General features: G+C 43.6%; 7 protein-coding genes across 10 annotated transcripts in view; 4 read left to right on the forward strand and 3 right to left on the reverse strand.

Moving 5' to 3' along the window:
- The first annotated feature begins 34 nt into the window (after positions 1–34).
- Positions 35–1,720, forward strand: LOC108601093 (facilitated trehalose transporter Tret1). Its single transcript, XM_017989007.1, has 6 exons — positions 35–101; positions 149–378; positions 436–566; positions 618–952; positions 1,022–1,434; positions 1,502–1,720. Exons 1-6 carry the CDS (start codon positions 50–52, stop codon positions 1,700–1,702), a joined length of 1,362 nt encoding a protein of 453 aa, XP_017844496.1. The 5' UTR covers positions 35–49; the 3' UTR covers positions 1,703–1,720.
- Positions 1,721–1,841: 121 nt separating this feature from the next.
- Positions 1,842–3,503, forward strand: LOC117135054 (facilitated trehalose transporter Tret1-like). The gene is made up of 6 exons (XM_033294955.1): positions 1,842–1,917; positions 1,973–2,202; positions 2,265–2,395; positions 2,449–2,777; positions 2,832–3,244; positions 3,306–3,503. Exons 1-6 carry the CDS (start codon positions 1,842–1,844, stop codon positions 3,501–3,503), a joined length of 1,377 nt encoding a protein of 458 aa, XP_033150846.1.
- Positions 3,504–3,696: 193 nt separating this feature from the next.
- On the forward strand, positions 3,697–5,395 carry LOC108607951 (CG3285). The gene is made up of 6 exons (XM_033294062.1): positions 3,697–3,790; positions 3,843–4,072; positions 4,124–4,254; positions 4,311–4,642; positions 4,696–5,108; positions 5,171–5,395. Exons 1-6 carry the CDS (start codon positions 3,715–3,717, stop codon positions 5,369–5,371), a joined length of 1,383 nt encoding a protein of 460 aa, XP_033149953.1. The 5' UTR covers positions 3,697–3,714; the 3' UTR covers positions 5,372–5,395.
- A 201-nt stretch (positions 5,396–5,596) lies between these two features.
- On the forward strand, positions 5,597–7,643 carry LOC108607617 (facilitated trehalose transporter Tret1). The gene is made up of 6 exons (XM_017998530.2): positions 5,597–5,718; positions 5,780–6,009; positions 6,064–6,194; positions 6,415–6,746; positions 6,798–7,210; positions 7,268–7,643. Exons 1-6 carry the CDS (start codon positions 5,640–5,642, stop codon positions 7,466–7,468), a joined length of 1,386 nt encoding a protein of 461 aa, XP_017854019.1. The 5' UTR covers positions 5,597–5,639; the 3' UTR covers positions 7,469–7,643.
- Positions 7,644–7,651: 8 nt separating this feature from the next.
- LOC108607611 (facilitated trehalose transporter Tret1-like) lies at positions 7,652–10,111 on the reverse strand. 4 transcript variants are annotated; one of them, XM_017998522.2, is made up of 5 exons: positions 10,020–10,111; positions 9,531–9,763; positions 8,991–9,465; positions 7,875–8,356; positions 7,652–7,823 (listed from the first exon to the last, which is right to left on the reverse strand). In XM_017998522.2, exons 1-5 carry the CDS (start codon positions 10,066–10,068, stop codon positions 7,677–7,679), a joined length of 1,386 nt encoding a protein of 461 aa, XP_017854011.1. In that variant the 5' UTR covers positions 10,069–10,111; the 3' UTR covers positions 7,652–7,676. The 4 variants fall into 4 exon arrangements, with proteins under 4 accessions (XP_017854011.1, XP_017854010.1, XP_017854012.1 ...); XM_017998521.2 differs by having other exon boundaries at positions 7,652–8,356; XM_017998524.1 differs by lacking the exon at positions 7,652–7,823 and having other exon boundaries at positions 8,220–8,356; positions 8,987–9,465.
- A 1,220-nt stretch (positions 10,112–11,331) lies between these two features.
- Positions 11,332–13,426, reverse strand: LOC108607615 (facilitated trehalose transporter Tret1). Its single transcript, XM_017998528.2, has 5 exons — positions 13,378–13,426; positions 12,792–13,024; positions 12,220–12,712; positions 11,679–12,160; positions 11,332–11,619 (listed from the first exon to the last, which is right to left on the reverse strand). The coding sequence occupies exons 1-5, from the start codon at positions 13,424–13,426 to the stop codon at positions 11,473–11,475; spliced, it is 1,404 nt and encodes a 467-aa protein (XP_017854017.1). The 3' UTR covers positions 11,332–11,472.
- A 640-nt stretch (positions 13,427–14,066) lies between these two features.
- The window catches only part of LOC108607614 (facilitated trehalose transporter Tret1), an 8,044-nt gene continuing 6,367 nt past the window's right edge, over positions 14,067–15,743 (reverse strand). The window contains exons 5-9 of the mRNA XM_033294956.1: positions 15,710–15,740; positions 14,955–15,620; positions 14,692–14,895; positions 14,566–14,631; positions 14,067–14,510 (exon numbers count right to left, since the gene is read on the reverse strand). Coding sequence (XP_033150847.1) covers positions 14,325–14,510; positions 14,566–14,631; positions 14,692–14,895; positions 14,955–15,620; positions 15,710–15,740 — 1,153 coding nt within the window. The 3' untranslated portion in view covers positions 14,067–14,324. The remainder of the gene's footprint in view (positions 14,511–14,565; positions 14,632–14,691; positions 14,896–14,954; positions 15,621–15,709; positions 15,741–15,743) is intronic.

A 15,743-nucleotide genomic window follows, 5' to 3' on the forward strand; every position in this document is an offset into this window, starting at 1 on the left:
AGCCATAGCTGATTAGCAGCAGTTGAAGCAGCACCTTGGAGCTGTCAAGATGTCATTGCTGCAGCCGCAGACGCGTTACCAGCTGCTGGCCACTATTATAGGTAGCTATGATTCTATGCTATGCCAACTGAAATTCACATTTTGCTAGTCAACATTATAACCTTTGCACATGGCGTGGGCGTGGGCTGGCTGTCGCCCACTCTGACCACAATACAAACGGCGCAATCGCCGCTGGACTTTCAGGTTAATATCGATGAAGTTTCCTGGCTGGGCTCCATGCTGGGTCTGGGCAGTCTATGTGGCAATTTAACAATCGCTTTGCTGTTGGAGCGCATGGGCCGCAAGTTTTGCATTTATTTGCTGGCAGGACCTTATGCGGTGAGTGGGGCATGCTGCTGTCAAACTGCAACTAAACTTAGCGCAAACTCTGTTTAGTGCCTGTGGATATTGATATATAGCGCTGAGAATGTGGGTTATCTATATGCTGCGCGCTTTCTGTGCGGCTTCACTGGTGGTGCGGGCTATGTGGTGGTGCCAATTTACATTAGCGAACTGGCCAACAGCAGGTAACTTAACATGGCCGCATGAACTTTAAAGTAAGTTGTTTAAACTTTCAGCATACGCGGCGCTTTAACATCGATGGTCATGCTGTCGGTCAACTTGGGCATACTCGTGGGCTATATACTGAGCAGTTATCTGCCGTATCATGTGGTGCCCTTTCTGGGCATACTGCTGCCCATTGCGTATTTTCTGGCCAATCTCATGCTGCCCGAAACGGCGCCGTATCTACTAATGCAAAGTCGCGCAACTGCAGCGGAGGCATCCTTCAGATACTACAACAATCAACATGGCGCTGTGGAGTCGGCCAACAAGGCGGACTTTGAGCAGCTACGCGCGGCCATTGAAGCGCGAGAAGCTGAGCGTACAAGCGCTGTGAGCTACAAGGACTTGCGTGAGTAGAAACTTGCAACAAATGTTGGACGTATACTTAATATTTGATTAATGAATTTTTTAATTCTAGTGACGCGTCCTGCTTTAAAAGCAATGGCCGCGGCTACTGTTTTGTCCTTGGGCTATCAGTTCAGTGGCGTGTTTAGCTTCATTAACTATATGTCGGCCATATTCACTGCGTCTGGTGCGGTGCTGGACGTAAACAGCAGCACCATTATCATAGGCGTAGTGCAAATTGTGGGCGTGTATTCATCCACACTGCTGGTGGACATTATAGGACGTCGCATACTGATGCTGATTTCCACACTGGGCGTGGCCCTGGGCTGCTTTGTTTTCGGCCTGTTTACATATTTCGCGGCGCAAAGTGATTTAAGCGCTTTCAATTGGCTGCCGCTGCTGCTGATGGTGCTGATTGTTTATCTGGGCAATATCGGGCTAATTGGCATCTTCTTTGTGGTGCTCGTCGAGCTGTTTCCGGCCAAGGTGCGCACGCACAAAAGTGTGCGGCGTTGATTTATCTTGCTCATCGTCTCTCTGTTTTCATTTGCAGATACGCAGCGTGGCAACGTCGATTTCTGTGGTGTTTCTAAGTCTGTTGGTATTTGGCACTTTGAAGCTGTTTCCACTGCTGCTACATCATATGGGCATATCTATAACCATGTGGTTCTCGGCCGTGTCTGCGCTGCTCACATTTGTTTACTTTTTATTGTTCTTGCCCGAGACAAAAGGCAAATCTATGGTCGAGGACTGAGCCGCAATAATAAATCTCTTAACTCTTAAGCTCTGCTGCGTTTATCTTTATGCTCAAAAGCAACTCTCACTTGTTGTACGCGTTGAGTCTTTAGTGTGTTGTCGTTGACGTCGTGTTGAGTTGCTCAAAGGAATTGACAATGACTGCGATATTTGAGAATTCCAATTGCCTGTTGAGCAGGCGCAATCGCTATCAGTTCCTTGCAACGCTGCTAGGTAGCAACATCAACAGTATATATATATAAATGTTAATCTGCTTGTGCTTTGCTAGTAAACTTTGCTACTTTCTCGCATGGCCTGGGCATGGGCTGGATGTCGCCAGTGATGCTGGCACTGCAAACTGAGAACTCCCCGCTCGACTTTGATGTGCTGGTCGAGCAGTTATCCTGGATAGGCTCTCTACTGGGCATTGGCAGCGTCATAGGCAACTTGCTAGCGGGCTGCCTGCAAGCGCGCTTCGGTCGCAAGCCAGTGATGTACGCTCTCATTGTGCCCTATGTGGTAGCTACTCCAAATCCAATTCCACACCCAATTGCGCGCTTATATATTTCAAACGTTTGCAGTGCTTCTGGCTGTTGTCCTACTACGCTCAAAGCGTTGAGTATTTATACCTGGCGCGTCTTTTGGCTGGCGTTACAGGCGGTGCTGGCTACATAGTATTCCCCATTTATATCAGCGAAATTTCAGACGCCAAGTGAGTGGCACACTGAAGTTTGCTCAGCATTTAATTAAATAATTTGCTTGCAGCATTCGCGGTCGCCTCAGCTCCTTGATAATGCTATCGGTTAATATAGGCGTGCTGGCTGGCTATATACTAAGCCACAATGTAGCCTATGCATTGGCGCCTTTCTGGGCCATACCCTTTCCCATTTGCTACTTCATCAGCAATCTCTTTCTGCCCGAGACGCCGCATTATCTTATCATGAAGCGCAAGTTTGCTGCTGCTGAAAAGTCCTTTAGATTCTATAAAAACATTGACGCTGCGGACAAAGCTGCCATGTGGGAATTCGAGGATATTAAGCACAAGCTGACAAGCGAACAAGGTCAACAAAGGTCCTGCAGCACACAGGACTTTGGTAAGTGCAGCCGCCGCACTTTGGCAAATATTTGCATTGACATGTTGCTTGCAGTGACGCCTGCGGCGCTTAAGGCTTATGCCACAGCCGCTGTGCTCATCATTTGCAATCAGTTCACTGGCACTTCATGCTTCACCACCTACATGGCCAACATCTTTGCGGTGTCGCACACCACGCTGGACGTCAATATGTGCACCATTATCATAGGCGTAGTGCAAATTGTAGGCACCTATACGGCCACTTTACTATGCGATAGATGTGGCCGCAAGATTCTTTTGCTGTGCAGCACGTTGGGCGCCAGCATTAGCCTGGGCATATTTGGCGTCTATGTGTATTTGGCCAAGGACTATGATCTATCAGCGGTGGGCTGGCTGCCACTGCTGCTGCTGTCGCTGGACGTGTTTGTGTGCAACATTGGACTGGTGGGCGTGTTCTTTGTGCAGATGGTGGAGCTGATGCCAAGCAAGGTGAAGCTTATAACAATTTTTAATAACGCTGCCTTAATTAATTGAATTCATATCAATTCAGATACGCTCTGTGGTTATATCCATTGTTGTGGTGCTGCTCAGTTGCATGGTGTTTGTTACGCTGAAAATCTTTCCAATTTGCATGGACCGCTTTGGCGTGGAGTATACGATGTGGGGCTGCTCGAGTGTGGGCCTGTTTGGCTTCATTTACTTTGGCTTATTTCTGACAGAGACCAAGGGCAAAGCGCTGCTCGACTAGCTTCAATAACATTACATGCTTTAAGTTAAATTTAATGTATTTAAATCTGCAACTATTTCATCATTGTTTACCACGCTAATAAATTTGTGTGCTTACTCATGAGCAATTAAGGCCTAATCTGTTTTATCTGCAACAGCTCAAAAGACTAGAAAACTGCTTGATAATGACGTTTTGAATTCAATTCGCTTTTGTCCAGCGTTGAGCGTTGAGCATGGCGGCTGTTTTACAGAATTCCAGCTCGCTGCTTAACCAGCGTAATCGTTATCAGCTTTTGGCCACGTTTCTAGGTAGGCTTACGGCATAATTTAATTTTCGTTAATTCACAACTTTGCGGTATAGTGAACATTGCAACGTTTGCTCATGGCATTGGCATTGGCTGGATGTCGCCAGTGATGCGCGTGCTGCAAACTGCGGACTCGCCACTGGACTTTGATGTGTTTGTGGAGCAGCTGTCCTGGATTGGCTCCTTGCTGGGCATTGGCGCTGCTATAGGCAATGTGCTGGCTGGCTGTATGCAGGATCGCATTGGGCGCAAGTTTGTTATGTTGGCTCTAACCTTTCCACATGTGGTAAGTTAGCTAAAGCATAACTTTGAATTTAATTAACAACTGAACTTGCAGTGCTTCTGGCTGTTTTCCTACTTTGCACAAAGCGTGGAGTATTTATATGTAGCTCGTTTGCTAGCTGGCATTACAGGCGGCGCTGGCTATATAGTCTTTCCCATATTTATAAGCGAAATTGCAGACACCAAGTGAGTTGCCAAGCTGCTGCTTGCTACGCTCCATTACTCAACGCTTATCTTTGCAGCATTCGCGGTCGTCTGGGCTCCATGATTATGTTGTCGGTCAACATGGGCGTCCTGGCTGGCTATATATTGTCCACCTATGTGGCTTACTTTACTGCAATGTTTTGGGTGCTACCCTTTCCCATTGGCTACTTTATCTGCAATCTCTTTCTGCCCGAGACGCCGCATTATCTGATTAGCAAGCGCAAGTTTGCTGCTGCTGAAAAGTCCTTTAGATTCTATAAAAACATTGGTGCAGCCGACAAAGCTGCCATGTGGGAATTTGAGGATATTAAGCACAAGCTAACAACAGATCAAAGCTTGCAGCAAAAGTCCAGCAGCTACAAGGATTTCGGTATGTGCCACAAGCAACACTTACTAGCTTTGTTTTCATAACTGTCTTTGCAGTTACGCCTGCTGCTTTGAGTGCATACGCCACAGCTACAGTGTTGATTATAACAAATCAGTTCACTGGCACCTTTTGCTTCACCACCTACATGGCGAACATCTTTGCGGTGTCGCACACTACGCTGGACGTTAATATGTGCACCATAATCCTGGGCGTAGTGCAAATCGTTGGCACTTACATCACAACATTGCTGTGCGACAGATGCGGCCGCAAGATTCTGTTATTGATCTCCTCGCTGGGCGCGAGTGTGAGTCTCTGCATCTTTGGCTTGTATGTGTATCTGGCGCAGCAGTATGACTTGTCGTCAGTGGGCTGGTTGCCTTTGTTGCTGCTATCGCTGGATGTTTTCCTATGCAATATTGGACTGGTGGGGGTGTTCTTTGTGCAGGTTGTGGAGCTGATGCCGGCAAAAGTGAGTTGATTTTTATATAATTTATAATACACATGATTACAGTGTGTCTTTGACTTTGATAGATACGCTCGGTGGCCGTTTCAGCTGTGGTTGTTGCTTTGAGCAGCGCTGTGTTTGTGTCGCTTAAGATATTTCCCATATGCATGGATACATTTGGCGTGGCCTACACCATGTGGGGCTGCTCCTTTGTGGGCTTGTTTGGCTTTGTGTATTTCTTGCTGTTTCTCAAAGAGACCAAAGGCAAATCGCTGCTGGATGCTTAGTATAAATATAATAAAAATAAAGTACGTAGTAGCTGTTATTATATTTTTAATCATGTTTAGCTTGCGGCTTTGTTGCTCGCATGACTTTCATATTTTCTTGGGTAGGCGTCATCTTATTTAAAGTGCTAAATCTAAAGGTTTTCGTTATCTTTATGATGACGTAAGCACGCAGCTGCTATTAAAGTCTATGCAGCAGTTGCAGACGCTGTAGTATTAAAATGCAAGCCAAGTGCAACACTTAGTTTTAATTTAATTTAGTACGGTCAAAATGCTTAAGAAGCTGCTGCAGCGTACCGACTGTTTGCTAAATGAAAGGCAACGCTATCAATTCTTTGCCACTGTGCTCAGTAAGTGTTCAAGCTTAAAGAGTTCAAACAGCATATGGCATATATAGCATTGGTATTGCAGTTAATCTCATATCTATAGCACATGGCATAGGCGTAGGTTGGCTCTCCCCCATTTTGCGTAAGCTGCAGTCTGCAGACAGCCCGCTGGAATTTTCATTAAGTATTGCGGAAATATCCTGGGTGGGCTCTGCTCTGGGCATGGGCGCTGTAACTGGCAATATATTCATGGGCGTGGCACTCAATCGCATTGGCGCCAGACTGGGACTGCTATTCATAGCAATTCCACACTCAGTGAGTATTTCAATAAAGTTTAAAGCTCTCAAACATTTTTCTGCTCGCCCCCAGTGCTTGTGGATTTTGGTTTACTTTGCTCAAAGCATGGAATATTTGTTTGTTGGACGCTTTCTCGCTGGCATTTCAAGCGGTGGCATGTACATTGTTCATCCCATATTTCTAAGCGAAATTTCAGATGCCAAGTAAGTTATAATTGTGATAAATTGTGAAGTTTACGACTTACACGCGACTACGTTGTGTCAATGGCAGTAAATCGTAAGTTAAGCTAAACAAAATGTTAAGCACTTTAATCAGCGTTAAATATTCCACCCAACCTAACCTAACAGTTAACATATTAATATTTATAAGTGTGGGAAAACTAAGCACAAATATTTTTCCCATAATTTTTCTTTTCTCTGCTAGAGTACGCGGCACATTTGGTTCGATGGTCATGCTTTCCGTCAATATAGGCATACTCCTGGGCTATATACTGGGCACTCATCTGGCCTATCATGTTATACCGCTTGTGGTGCTCATCTTTCCTTTGAGCTACTTCATATCCACGCTTTTCTTTATACGCGACTCGCCCATGCATTTGATACGCAAGCGCAAGTTTGCAGCTGCCGAGCAGTCCTTTCGATATTATAAGAACATAAAGGATATTGCCAGTTCGGCTATGCTGGAGTTTGAGCATATGAAGCATACGCTTACCAGTGCAGCAAAGCAGCTGGACAAGCCCACGCTCCAGGACTTTTGTATGTTGAGCAGCATTTAAATTAAGCCTTGGCTTATCTAATCTTTTGCAGTTACTAAAGCTGCGCTTAAGGCCTACGGCATAGCCTTTGTGCTGCTTATAGTGAATCAGTTCAGTGGACTCTTCGCTATGGTCAACTATATGTCGGATATATTTGCTGCATCGGGCAGCACTTTGAATCCAGATAACTGCACTATTTTCATAGGCGTGGTGCAAATTCTGGGCACATACGGAACCACACTACTCTGTGATATATGGGGACGCAAGATATTGCTGGTGGTTAGCTCAGCGGGCGTCGTCTTCAGTCTAAGTGCTTTGGGTCTGTTCACTTACTTTGCTGCGCGTTATGATCTAAGCGACTGGAGCTGGTTGCCGCTGCTTTGCATGTCGCTTTATATATTTTTAGGCAACATAGGTCTAATTGGCTGTTTCTTTGTTGTGCTAGTGGAGCTATTTCCAGTTAAGGTGAGTTGGCTTACAGTGCGCTCTAAATTTTATTTTATTGCTTAAACTTTTTGATAGATACGCGCACAGGCTGCATCTATAGCAATTGTTATATGCAGCTGCTTTGTCTTTGTTATGCTCAATATATTGCCTTTGTGCATGGCTAATTGGGGTCTGCCCGCCACCATGTGGTCCTGTGCAGCAATCACAGCCTTTGGTTTTGTATTTTTCGTTTGCTGCCTCAACGAAACCAAAGGCAAGTCCATGCTGGAAGACTAAACAAGACAACGATGTAAAATACACAGCTTTTTATTTGTTAAAATTTGTATTTATTCATGCATAAAGTCAGGCTTATACCGCATTATGTGACGCCTGCTGCAGCTTTGCTTCATTTGATTTGAGTGTTTTTTGAACTTAAACCAAGACATACCGCATTAAAAATTTATAGTAATACTTTGTATAGTCTGCTGCTCCAACATTTTATCGTTTATAAGCTTGCTTGAATTTCCTCTATAGTCTTGCCCTTCGTTTCAGGCACAAATATAATCACCAAAATAGTTAAAACAAATGAGAAAACAGCAAAGGCGAATATAGTGCCCGCAATGCCAAATGCAGCGCTCGCCAGTGGAAATGTCTGTAAAATAAAGTTACCTAAGTATAAGTATAAGTTACTAGCAATATTTACCTTAAGTATTGTCATGCCCAATATGAATATGCAACTTATATGTATACGCACAGCCATGCTGCGTATACGCGGCGGACATATCTCAGCCATAACCACATAGATTATAGACATTGCACCACCGGAGGCAGTAAACACCACAAAGGACAGCGCAGCAATGGGCACCCAGCTGCAGCTGCTGGTATCGTAGCCCTGGGCTGTTAAATAGTAGTAAGCCGATAAGGCAAGCTCGCCCAAGCAAATGCCCGCGGTGGAGCAGATGAGCAGCGTCTTGCGTCCAGCGTTCTCCACAAAATGCGTTGTGGCATAGGTGCCCAGCAGCTGTATGAAGCACACTATAATGGTGGACACTCTGGCTGATAGACCCGAGCCAGCTTGGCTAAAAATGCTGCTTATATAATTCTGCAGTGGCAACAAGCCACTCAATTGATTAATCAGCACCATGAGCGAGCCAATGAGAAAAGCTTTGCGCGCTTTGGGTTGCACTAGAAAAAATACAAAAAAATATATAAAAATAAAAAAAATACAGCACAAGTATGTATAAATTAAAATAAATTAATGGGCATGCAAAATAATTGTATAACTAGCTTAATATTAAACGTTTGGCTGCGTATTATGTATACTATATACACCTAGAAAAATTAAATAAAAAATATATAAAAATAAAAATATACAGTGCATGCATGTACAATTTTAAATAAATTATTGGGCATGCAAAATAATTGTATAACTAGCTTAATATTAAACGTTTTGGCTGCGTATTACGTATACGTATATGTAAATATACACTAGAAAAATTAAATAAAAATATATAAAAATAAAAGAAAATACAGTGCATGCATGTACAATTTTAAATAAATTATTGGGCATGCAAAATAATGTATAACTAGCTTAATATTAAACGTTTGGCTGCGTATTACGTATACGTATGCGTAAATATACACTAGAAAAATTAAATAAAAATATATAAAAATAAAAAAAATACTGTGCAAGCATGTACAATTTAAAATAAATTATTGGCATGCAAAATAATTGTATAACTAGCGTTTGACTGCGTATTACGTATACGTAAATATTCAAGCTTGTAATACGATAGTTTGGAAGCAACTACTTACTTACAAAATTCAGCGCAGCTTACTCGCGAACTCTTTGCAGCCTCGCGAGCCTCAAGTGCTGGTGGCTCGCAAAGTCTGTTTAGCTCCTGCTGCACTTCCACATCGGGCTTAGCGTTGCTGTCAATGCCGCGATAATAGCTTAAAGCAGCCTGCGCTTTGGCAGCATTATGCATTACTAGGAATTGCGGCGTCTCCGGATTTCGCAGAAAGCAGGCCACGAATAGCAAAGGTAACGCGCACATGACTCTGGCCACAGCAGCAAAGCTAAAGTAATAGCTGAGCACATTGATAAGCAGAAATCCCAGCATGGTGCCCAGTCCCAGGAATGTGCCCAGTGTGCTGCGCAGTCGATTCTCTGCAATTTCCGTTATATACAGCGGTATAACGGTGAATGAGCCGCCGCCAGCAGAGCCAGCCAGAAAGCGTGCCAGACACAAATGCCAAGGATGACGTGCCAAGGATATAATCAGCCAGCTGAGCTAGTTAAATAACAACTGCTAAGTTACTTATGGCTTAAGTGCACAGCTGTGAATCAAACACTCACCAGCACGGGCAACGACAAGCAAAGCAAAAAGCGCTTGCGTCCATATTTGTCCGCAAAGCTCGTGAGGAAAACAGTGACCAGCAGTGCGCCCAGCGCTGGACTGCAAGTCACCCAGCCCAGCTCATGTTTGTTCAGTGGACCAGTGGCCAAAGGCGTTGCAGCGCTTTGCAGCTCCAGATAGCTGGACGACATCCAGCCCATGGTGCCGCCAAAAGCAATTGAAAGTATATTGACTGCAAAGAAATAAATATTAGCAATGCTTATCTGGCAAGCTTATCACTAAAACTAAACAAAAACAAATGCAAGCGCATCAAATAAGCTAAAGTTTAAGTAAATAAATAAAATATATACTAAGAGCAATAATAGATCAGCGTATATCGAAACTTTTAGCTGCAGCTTAAGATAAAATATATTTAATTTTAGCGCGCGTTTAATTAACTATATACGAATTAAATTTTAAACTGTTACTAGCTGCAATTGTAAACCCACCAGCAATGCTTGCCATATATTGATTTCTCACATAAGTTGGCCAACCCATAACTATATTTTATTTAGAATTTGCTGCGCGTAGTGACGCTAAACACGATTGGGTCCAAACTGAAATTCTTTGCTAGACAGCATGCATTAGATTGTGTTTTGTAGACTTGTCTTATCAAAGGTTAACAACTTGCTGAGCATTAAAAGCGTAAGTAAAATAATAATTTTGTAGATAAAGTCTATGCTCACACACACAGTGGGGCAAAGCACAAGCAAAACATAAAGAAAATTAAATTAGGCAAAACAAATACGAAATTAGAGATGTCATTGGCATTTATATAGCTGATAAGTAAAGCAAATAATTTAAAAAGTTAGAAAATACAAGACATGCTTATTCTTCATGATTTTAAATATAGCTCAGCATATTTTGCTGTATAATTTAGTTAGTAAACAAATATTATACCTACGTAGTTTAATGTTTGCTACACCATAAGCAACAACTAGCATCAAACTTGTTAAAGTTGTTCCTGTCATAAGTAATTTGTTAAATACAATGCACATGGAATAAGCTTGAAATGTAATTTCCGTACTTATAGCTTCACTTGTTGTTTGCCATTCATTTTTCCAGCAGTTATGAAAAGCTGTCAAGATGTTCAGTAAACTTTCGATTGGCTTTCACCAATTGCTGACGATGTAGCCAACTTACCGCTTGCTGCTGCATAGTATTGATTCAGTTTACGTTCTGTGCAACAAAGTTTTAAACAAATAAATCTATTCACTAGCATTTTATGTGTGAGTGAACCGCACTCAACTGTCGGTCTGTCGTCTGACGTGCTTGAAATGTTTTAACCAACTAACTGCGCGCGTATACTTAACTTACTTCTTTGCCTGCTGTTTGCTTTGCTTTCTATACTTTGCATAAATTACCATAGTTTGTGTTAATTTCTCAAAACGGGTTTTGCATTTAAAAACTATTTGTTTATTTACGCACAACATACAATGCAAATTAATTAAATGCTAATTGTAATGTTATCTAAATACGCGGAATGTTTGTGCATATTGTGGTTATGAATTAATTTATATTGTTTTTTTTACTCTTTATTTTGCTACCGATGTGTCAGCTTAACCCAATTATTATTTATGTTGTCATTAAATAAATAAAAGGAATTTACATTTTTGGCTGCATAAATTCCTTTGCATTGTTTTAATAGTTAGACTGACACGCGAACTGACGCCAGAAGCTGTAAAGATTTGTTAAGTAAGTTTATCTAATCATAGCTGGGCGTTTGTTAATAGTCGCCGCACATGGAAGTTCAGGGCAGTATAATAATAAAATGCTAGTTTTATTTACAACAAAGACGCGCCTTGATCTTACACATAAGCAATGCTTAAAGATAACGAATGACAACAACAACAACAGACAACTTGTTGGAACACATAGACTCGCTACTAAGTGGCTTAGTGCCTATAAGCTGGCTAGTATCTGTTCGACAGACTTGCCCTTGGTCTCGGGCACACAGATGGCAATGAAAAGCGTGCCACAGAGCGTTAGGCAGGCGAACATTAGGATGGTGCCATGCATGCCCCAATTGGCAATCAGCAGCGGCACACACTGCAATTTAAATTTAAATAATTATAGTTAATGCTTTATTGAATGCTGCAGCTGCTCACCTTTATGGTGGTCATCGAAATCATCCAGAGCACAGACATAATCATCATCATGCCAGTGCTGCGTATCTTGGGCGGCAGTATCTCGGCCACGACCATAAACGGCAGCGTCAGCAGTCCCCAGCAGGCAATGAACAGCATAAAGGAGAACGCCACAACGGGCAGCCAGTCATAGCCGCTCGTATCGTAGCCCGTGCTCTTCAGATAGCTGTGTGCGCACATGGCGCACTGGCTTAAGCAGATGCCCACGCCTGAAATCAGCAGCAGCGGCTTGCGTCCGGCACGCTCCACCAGCAAGGTGGATGCATATGTGCCCAACAGCTGTATGACGCCCACCATTATGGCCGCCAGCGTAGGCGGCATGCTGGCGCCGGACGCTTCGAATATCACCGCCGTATAGTTGAGCAGCGCAAAGCAGCCGCAGCCCTGATTGGACAGCAGCAGGCCCAGGCCAATGAGGCAGGCCTTGCGCGCTGTGGGCTCCGCTGGAAAATAAAAATAATAATAGGAGCTAATTTGTATGCACTCCAACTTGTTTACTTACTGAAGTCAGCCCAGCTGAGCCTATTTTTGTTATCTTCAATGCAATCATCTTCTGGCTCGACCTTCTCGGGTGTGCGCAATCTATGCAGCTCCAGTTGCAACTCCTCGCTAAGCTCCTTGGACACGCGCGCACGTATGTTGCGATAATAGCGCAGTGACTGCTCCGCCTCCTGCAGTTTGTCCAGCTGCAGCAAGTGCTGCGGCGTCTCGGGCATAAACCAGAAGCACACAACAAAAGCTATGCACAGCGTTGAGGCCATCCAAGCGACTGTGGCATAATTAAAATAGTAGCCCAGCACAAAGACCAGCAGCACGCCCACATTGCAAGTCAAAATCAAAAATGTGCCTAGCACGCCACGCACACTGTCCTCGGCCAGCTCTGCTACATAAATGGGAATGACGCCGAAGCCACCGCCGCCTCCGAAGCCGCCCAGAAAGCGTGCAGCAATCAAGTGCGCAGGATTCCGAGCGTAAGGTATGCCTATCCAGCCAAGCTACAAATGAGAGTAAGCTTTGCAGTTTGCTTGCTTTCTTTGCTTCGAAAGAAAAGTTAATTAACGCAGTTATGCTCACCAAGCAGGGCAGAGTAGTCCACAGTAATGAGCCTTTGCGTCCAATGCGCTCGGCTAGCCAGACAAAAAAAATATTGCCCAGCAAGCCTCCCAGGCATAGCACTGAAGCCACATTGCCCTGATCCTGATGCGTGAGCGGGCCCGTCTCTAAGGGACTGTCCTTGCTGGAGAGCTCCAGAAAACTAGCGGAGGGCCAGCCACAGAATGCGCCAAAGGAAATTGATGCAATGTTTACTGGTTGAACAGAAAATAAAACTGAGTTTGATTTCGATTCCAGGAATAAAAACAGCAGCAGCAAAATGTGAATAAAGCTCTGTAAACATAATGCTTGCAACAAATGAAAATAAAGCGAAATTGTTTGCTAAAGTGCTTACAATATTGTTGAATTTAATCTGCTTGCTATTTTTTATGGCATTTTTTTTTATCTGTAGATATTCAAGTTCGATATGAAATCATGCAGTTGTATTTTTGGTTTTATTTGCCATTTCTACGTTGCACTGTTGCCGTTTGCGATTTTTAATTTGATTAGCACACACACACACACACACTTAGATATAGACTGCTGGCAGACTAGTCTCAATACTAACCAAATATTGCAGCCAAATATTGAAATTTCACATCGCCAGCATTGCCCATGATTGTCGCAATTAAATTTAAACAATTAAACAAATTTAAGCACTTTAACTTATTAAGTTGTTAGCAACCATTATCCTCTATAACAAAAGTTGTGGATTTTAGTTGCGGTTGAGTGCGCGCTTAAGGTTCTCGACTAACTAACGTCGTGCACTTGCTACATGATAACTTTTATATGCGGCATTAAAAATTTTCGCACCCAAAACAGTTAGTTAATAAATAAAAGTGTGTGTGTGTAATCTACACACACACAGAGATCAACTGTGCACATTGCGCTTATCACTCTCATTATGCTGGCGGCAACAACAAATTGCTAAGGTTGAGACTATCGCTGCTCTTTGTCAACCAAAGCAGTTGCACTCTCTATTGGCTTTTGACTTAATATTAAACAATCAATATATTTATATATAGACTATATTATAGTTATGTAGGAAGCGTTTCAGCGACGCGTCGCCTCAAAAATTTCATAGAGACGCGCATCATTATAATGCAACTCACATGGGCAAATCTGGGAGCGATTTGCACGCTACGTCTCAATTTTTGTTTAAAAAATAAGCATATATTAAGCTTAAGCTGTGCTGTATAAATGAAAGCAAAAGTGTTTACCTCTTTTTTCGACCAAGCAACATTAAGTTGAAATTTATTGCAACCACTGCTACTTAAGAGTAAGCCTATCTGCAGCTCTGGGCATGAAATATGAATTCTTTTAGAATATATTTTATTTTATTTAAGATTAGATAAGCACAGATCAGCATTTTATGATGCACACTTACACTTACACGCATTTCAACAGAACTGTCTGTCGGCTACCAAATTCTAGTTGCTTCGTCATTAAATTAAATAGGCACAATAAGTAAACAACTGATAAAACGCAGCAGCTTCTAAACGGAGCACTTAACTGCTAAAAGTAGCCCACTTTGGCCACGCCCACATCGGCGGGCACAAAGCCCAGTTCCCTTTGTACAGCTGAGGCGCGACGATTGCGTGTCTCCGGCAGCAGCGGCAAAGATATCAGACCCACAAAGATGGAGGCGGCAGCAAAGACCCACAAATAGAGCAGCAGCGTGCTCTTGACAGCATTGAAGCCCTGTGTACAATATATTTGTTTATAACAATTAAGCAACAAGTTTAAAAATTGTTACCTCAATCATGCCAAAGAGCAGCAGCCAAGCGAGCGAGCTGGCCAGCGAATAGAGCACATCGTGCAGCTGCGAAAAGTAGAATTTATTTTTGAAAAGTAAAACTCAACACACGCTGTTGAAACTCACCTTTGTGGGCAACACCTCACTGCTCACTACCGCCGCAAGCGGATAGAGACCAAAGCTAACAAAGAACAGCTGCGTAGCCAGCAATATCATGGGTATATAGCGATTACTCCAGTCAGTGTGCAGCCACTGCGCTCCATACAGCTTAAAGATTGCCAGAGCAATAACCGCCGCCGCGGACAGCAGCGAGGATAAGCAGAGCAGCAACTGTTGCAGCAGAATTTTAATAGCAAGCAAACGCTAGATAATCAAGCCAATGAACTCACCTTGCGCGGCAGGCGTGGACCAATTAGACGCGCCAGCAGCGCTCCGAGGCATTGCGATAGCGCCAGCAGCACATAGTTCAACTCGATGCTGAGGCCTGCGCGTCCCAGAAAATCAGCAGCATAGTTGAGTTCCACAAATACGCCGCTTAGCTTGGCACAAATGGTTAGCAGAAAGCTCACGCATATTAGGCGCACCACATAGCCATGGGAGAGTGGTGAGTGAACCATGTGCTGTGCTTGAGCAGCTTTAAATTCGCTCAGCTCACTTAGGTACTCGGGCTTTTCGCGCTCGTCCATGTCGCGTATGCCACGATACCAGCGCAATGACTTTTCCAGGCCAGACACATTCCCTTGGCGCGCATAGTGATGTGGACTCTCCTGCACAAACGGAAACAGCAGCGAGAAGACGCAGGACAACAGGCAGCCCACAATGTTGACAAGACCATAGGGCACATAGAAGCCCAGCAGGAAGCCAAAGAGTATGCCCAAAGTGCGCCACAGCTCAATTGTAAATGTTAGGCGTGCAGCTTTATCACGACTTTCGGCAATCTCATTGATGAATATGGGCAGCACCACAAATGCCCCGCCAGCGGATACGCCGCCAAAGATGCGTGAGGCGTAAATGTGCCACAAACTGTTGCCAAAGTGTATGCAGAACCAGCCGAGCTGTAAGCAAGCACAGAGATTAACGAGATCATGCAAAAATAAACAACGTTGAAAACAACATCAACGTCAAAGTTAATTAAAGCTCGTACAATCTGCAGCACGCCGGATATGAGCAGCACAGCC

The sequence above is a fragment of the Drosophila busckii genome, chromosome 2L, assembly GCF_011750605.1.
Source record: "Drosophila busckii strain San Diego stock center, stock number 13000-0081.31 chromosome 2L, ASM1175060v1, whole genome shotgun sequence".
NCBI classification, from domain to species: Eukaryota; Metazoa; Arthropoda; class Insecta; order Diptera; family Drosophilidae; genus Drosophila; species Drosophila busckii.

Coding starts and splice junctions, on each gene's coding strand:
- LOC108607611 (XM_017998521.2), bottom strand. CDS start 10,068: ATGGGTTGGCCAACTTATGTGAGAAATCAATATATGGCAAGCATTGCT. Junction 9,764..10,019: donor ATATATGGCAAGCATTGCTG/GTGGGTTTACAA, acceptor ATTTCTTTGCAG/TCAATATACTTTCAATTGCT. Junction 9,466..9,530: donor GCTTGTCGTTGCCCGTGCTG/GTGAGTGTTTGA, acceptor TTATTTAACTAG/CTCAGCTGGCTGATTATATC.
- LOC108607951 (XM_033294062.1), top strand. CDS start 3,715: ATGGCGGCTGTTTTACAGAATTCCAGCTCGCTGCTTAACCAGCGTAAT. Junction 3,791..3,842: donor GCTTTTGGCCACGTTTCTAG/GTAGGCTTACGG, acceptor TTTGCGGTATAG/TGAACATTGCAACGTTTGCT. Junction 4,073..4,123: donor CTCTAACCTTTCCACATGTG/GTAAGTTAGCTA, acceptor CTGAACTTGCAG/TGCTTCTGGCTGTTTTCCTA.
- LOC108607615 (XM_017998528.2), bottom strand. CDS start 13,426: ATGGGCAATGCTGGCGATGTGAAATTTCAATATTTGGCTGCAATATTT. Junction 12,161..12,219: donor GCTCAGCTGGGCTGACTTCA/GTAAGTAAACAA, acceptor TTTATTTTCCAG/CGGAGCCCACAGCGCGCAAG. Junction 11,620..11,678: donor TTTCGATGACCACCATAAAG/GTGAGCAGCTGC, acceptor TTTAAATTGCAG/TGTGTGCCGCTGCTGATTGC.
- LOC108601093 (XM_017989007.1), top strand. CDS start 50: ATGTCATTGCTGCAGCCGCAGACGCGTTACCAGCTGCTGGCCACTATT. Junction 379..435: donor TGCTGGCAGGACCTTATGCG/GTGAGTGGGGCA, acceptor AACTCTGTTTAG/TGCCTGTGGATATTGATATA. Junction 567..617: donor AGCGAACTGGCCAACAGCAG/GTAACTTAACAT, acceptor TTAAACTTTCAG/CATACGCGGCGCTTTAACAT.
- LOC108607617 (XM_017998530.2), top strand. CDS start 5,640: ATGCTTAAGAAGCTGCTGCAGCGTACCGACTGTTTGCTAAATGAAAGG. Junction 6,010..6,063: donor TCATAGCAATTCCACACTCA/GTGAGTATTTCA, acceptor GCTCGCCCCCAG/TGCTTGTGGATTTTGGTTTA. Junction 6,747..6,797: donor GCCCACGCTCCAGGACTTTT/GTATGTTGAGCA, acceptor AATCTTTTGCAG/TTACTAAAGCTGCGCTTAAG.
- LOC117135054 (XM_033294955.1), top strand. CDS start 1,842: ATGACTGCGATATTTGAGAATTCCAATTGCCTGTTGAGCAGGCGCAAT. Junction 2,396..2,448: donor AGCGAAATTTCAGACGCCAA/GTGAGTGGCACA, acceptor ATTTGCTTGCAG/CATTCGCGGTCGCCTCAGCT. Junction 3,245..3,305: donor TGGAGCTGATGCCAAGCAAG/GTGAAGCTTATA, acceptor ATATCAATTCAG/ATACGCTCTGTGGTTATATC.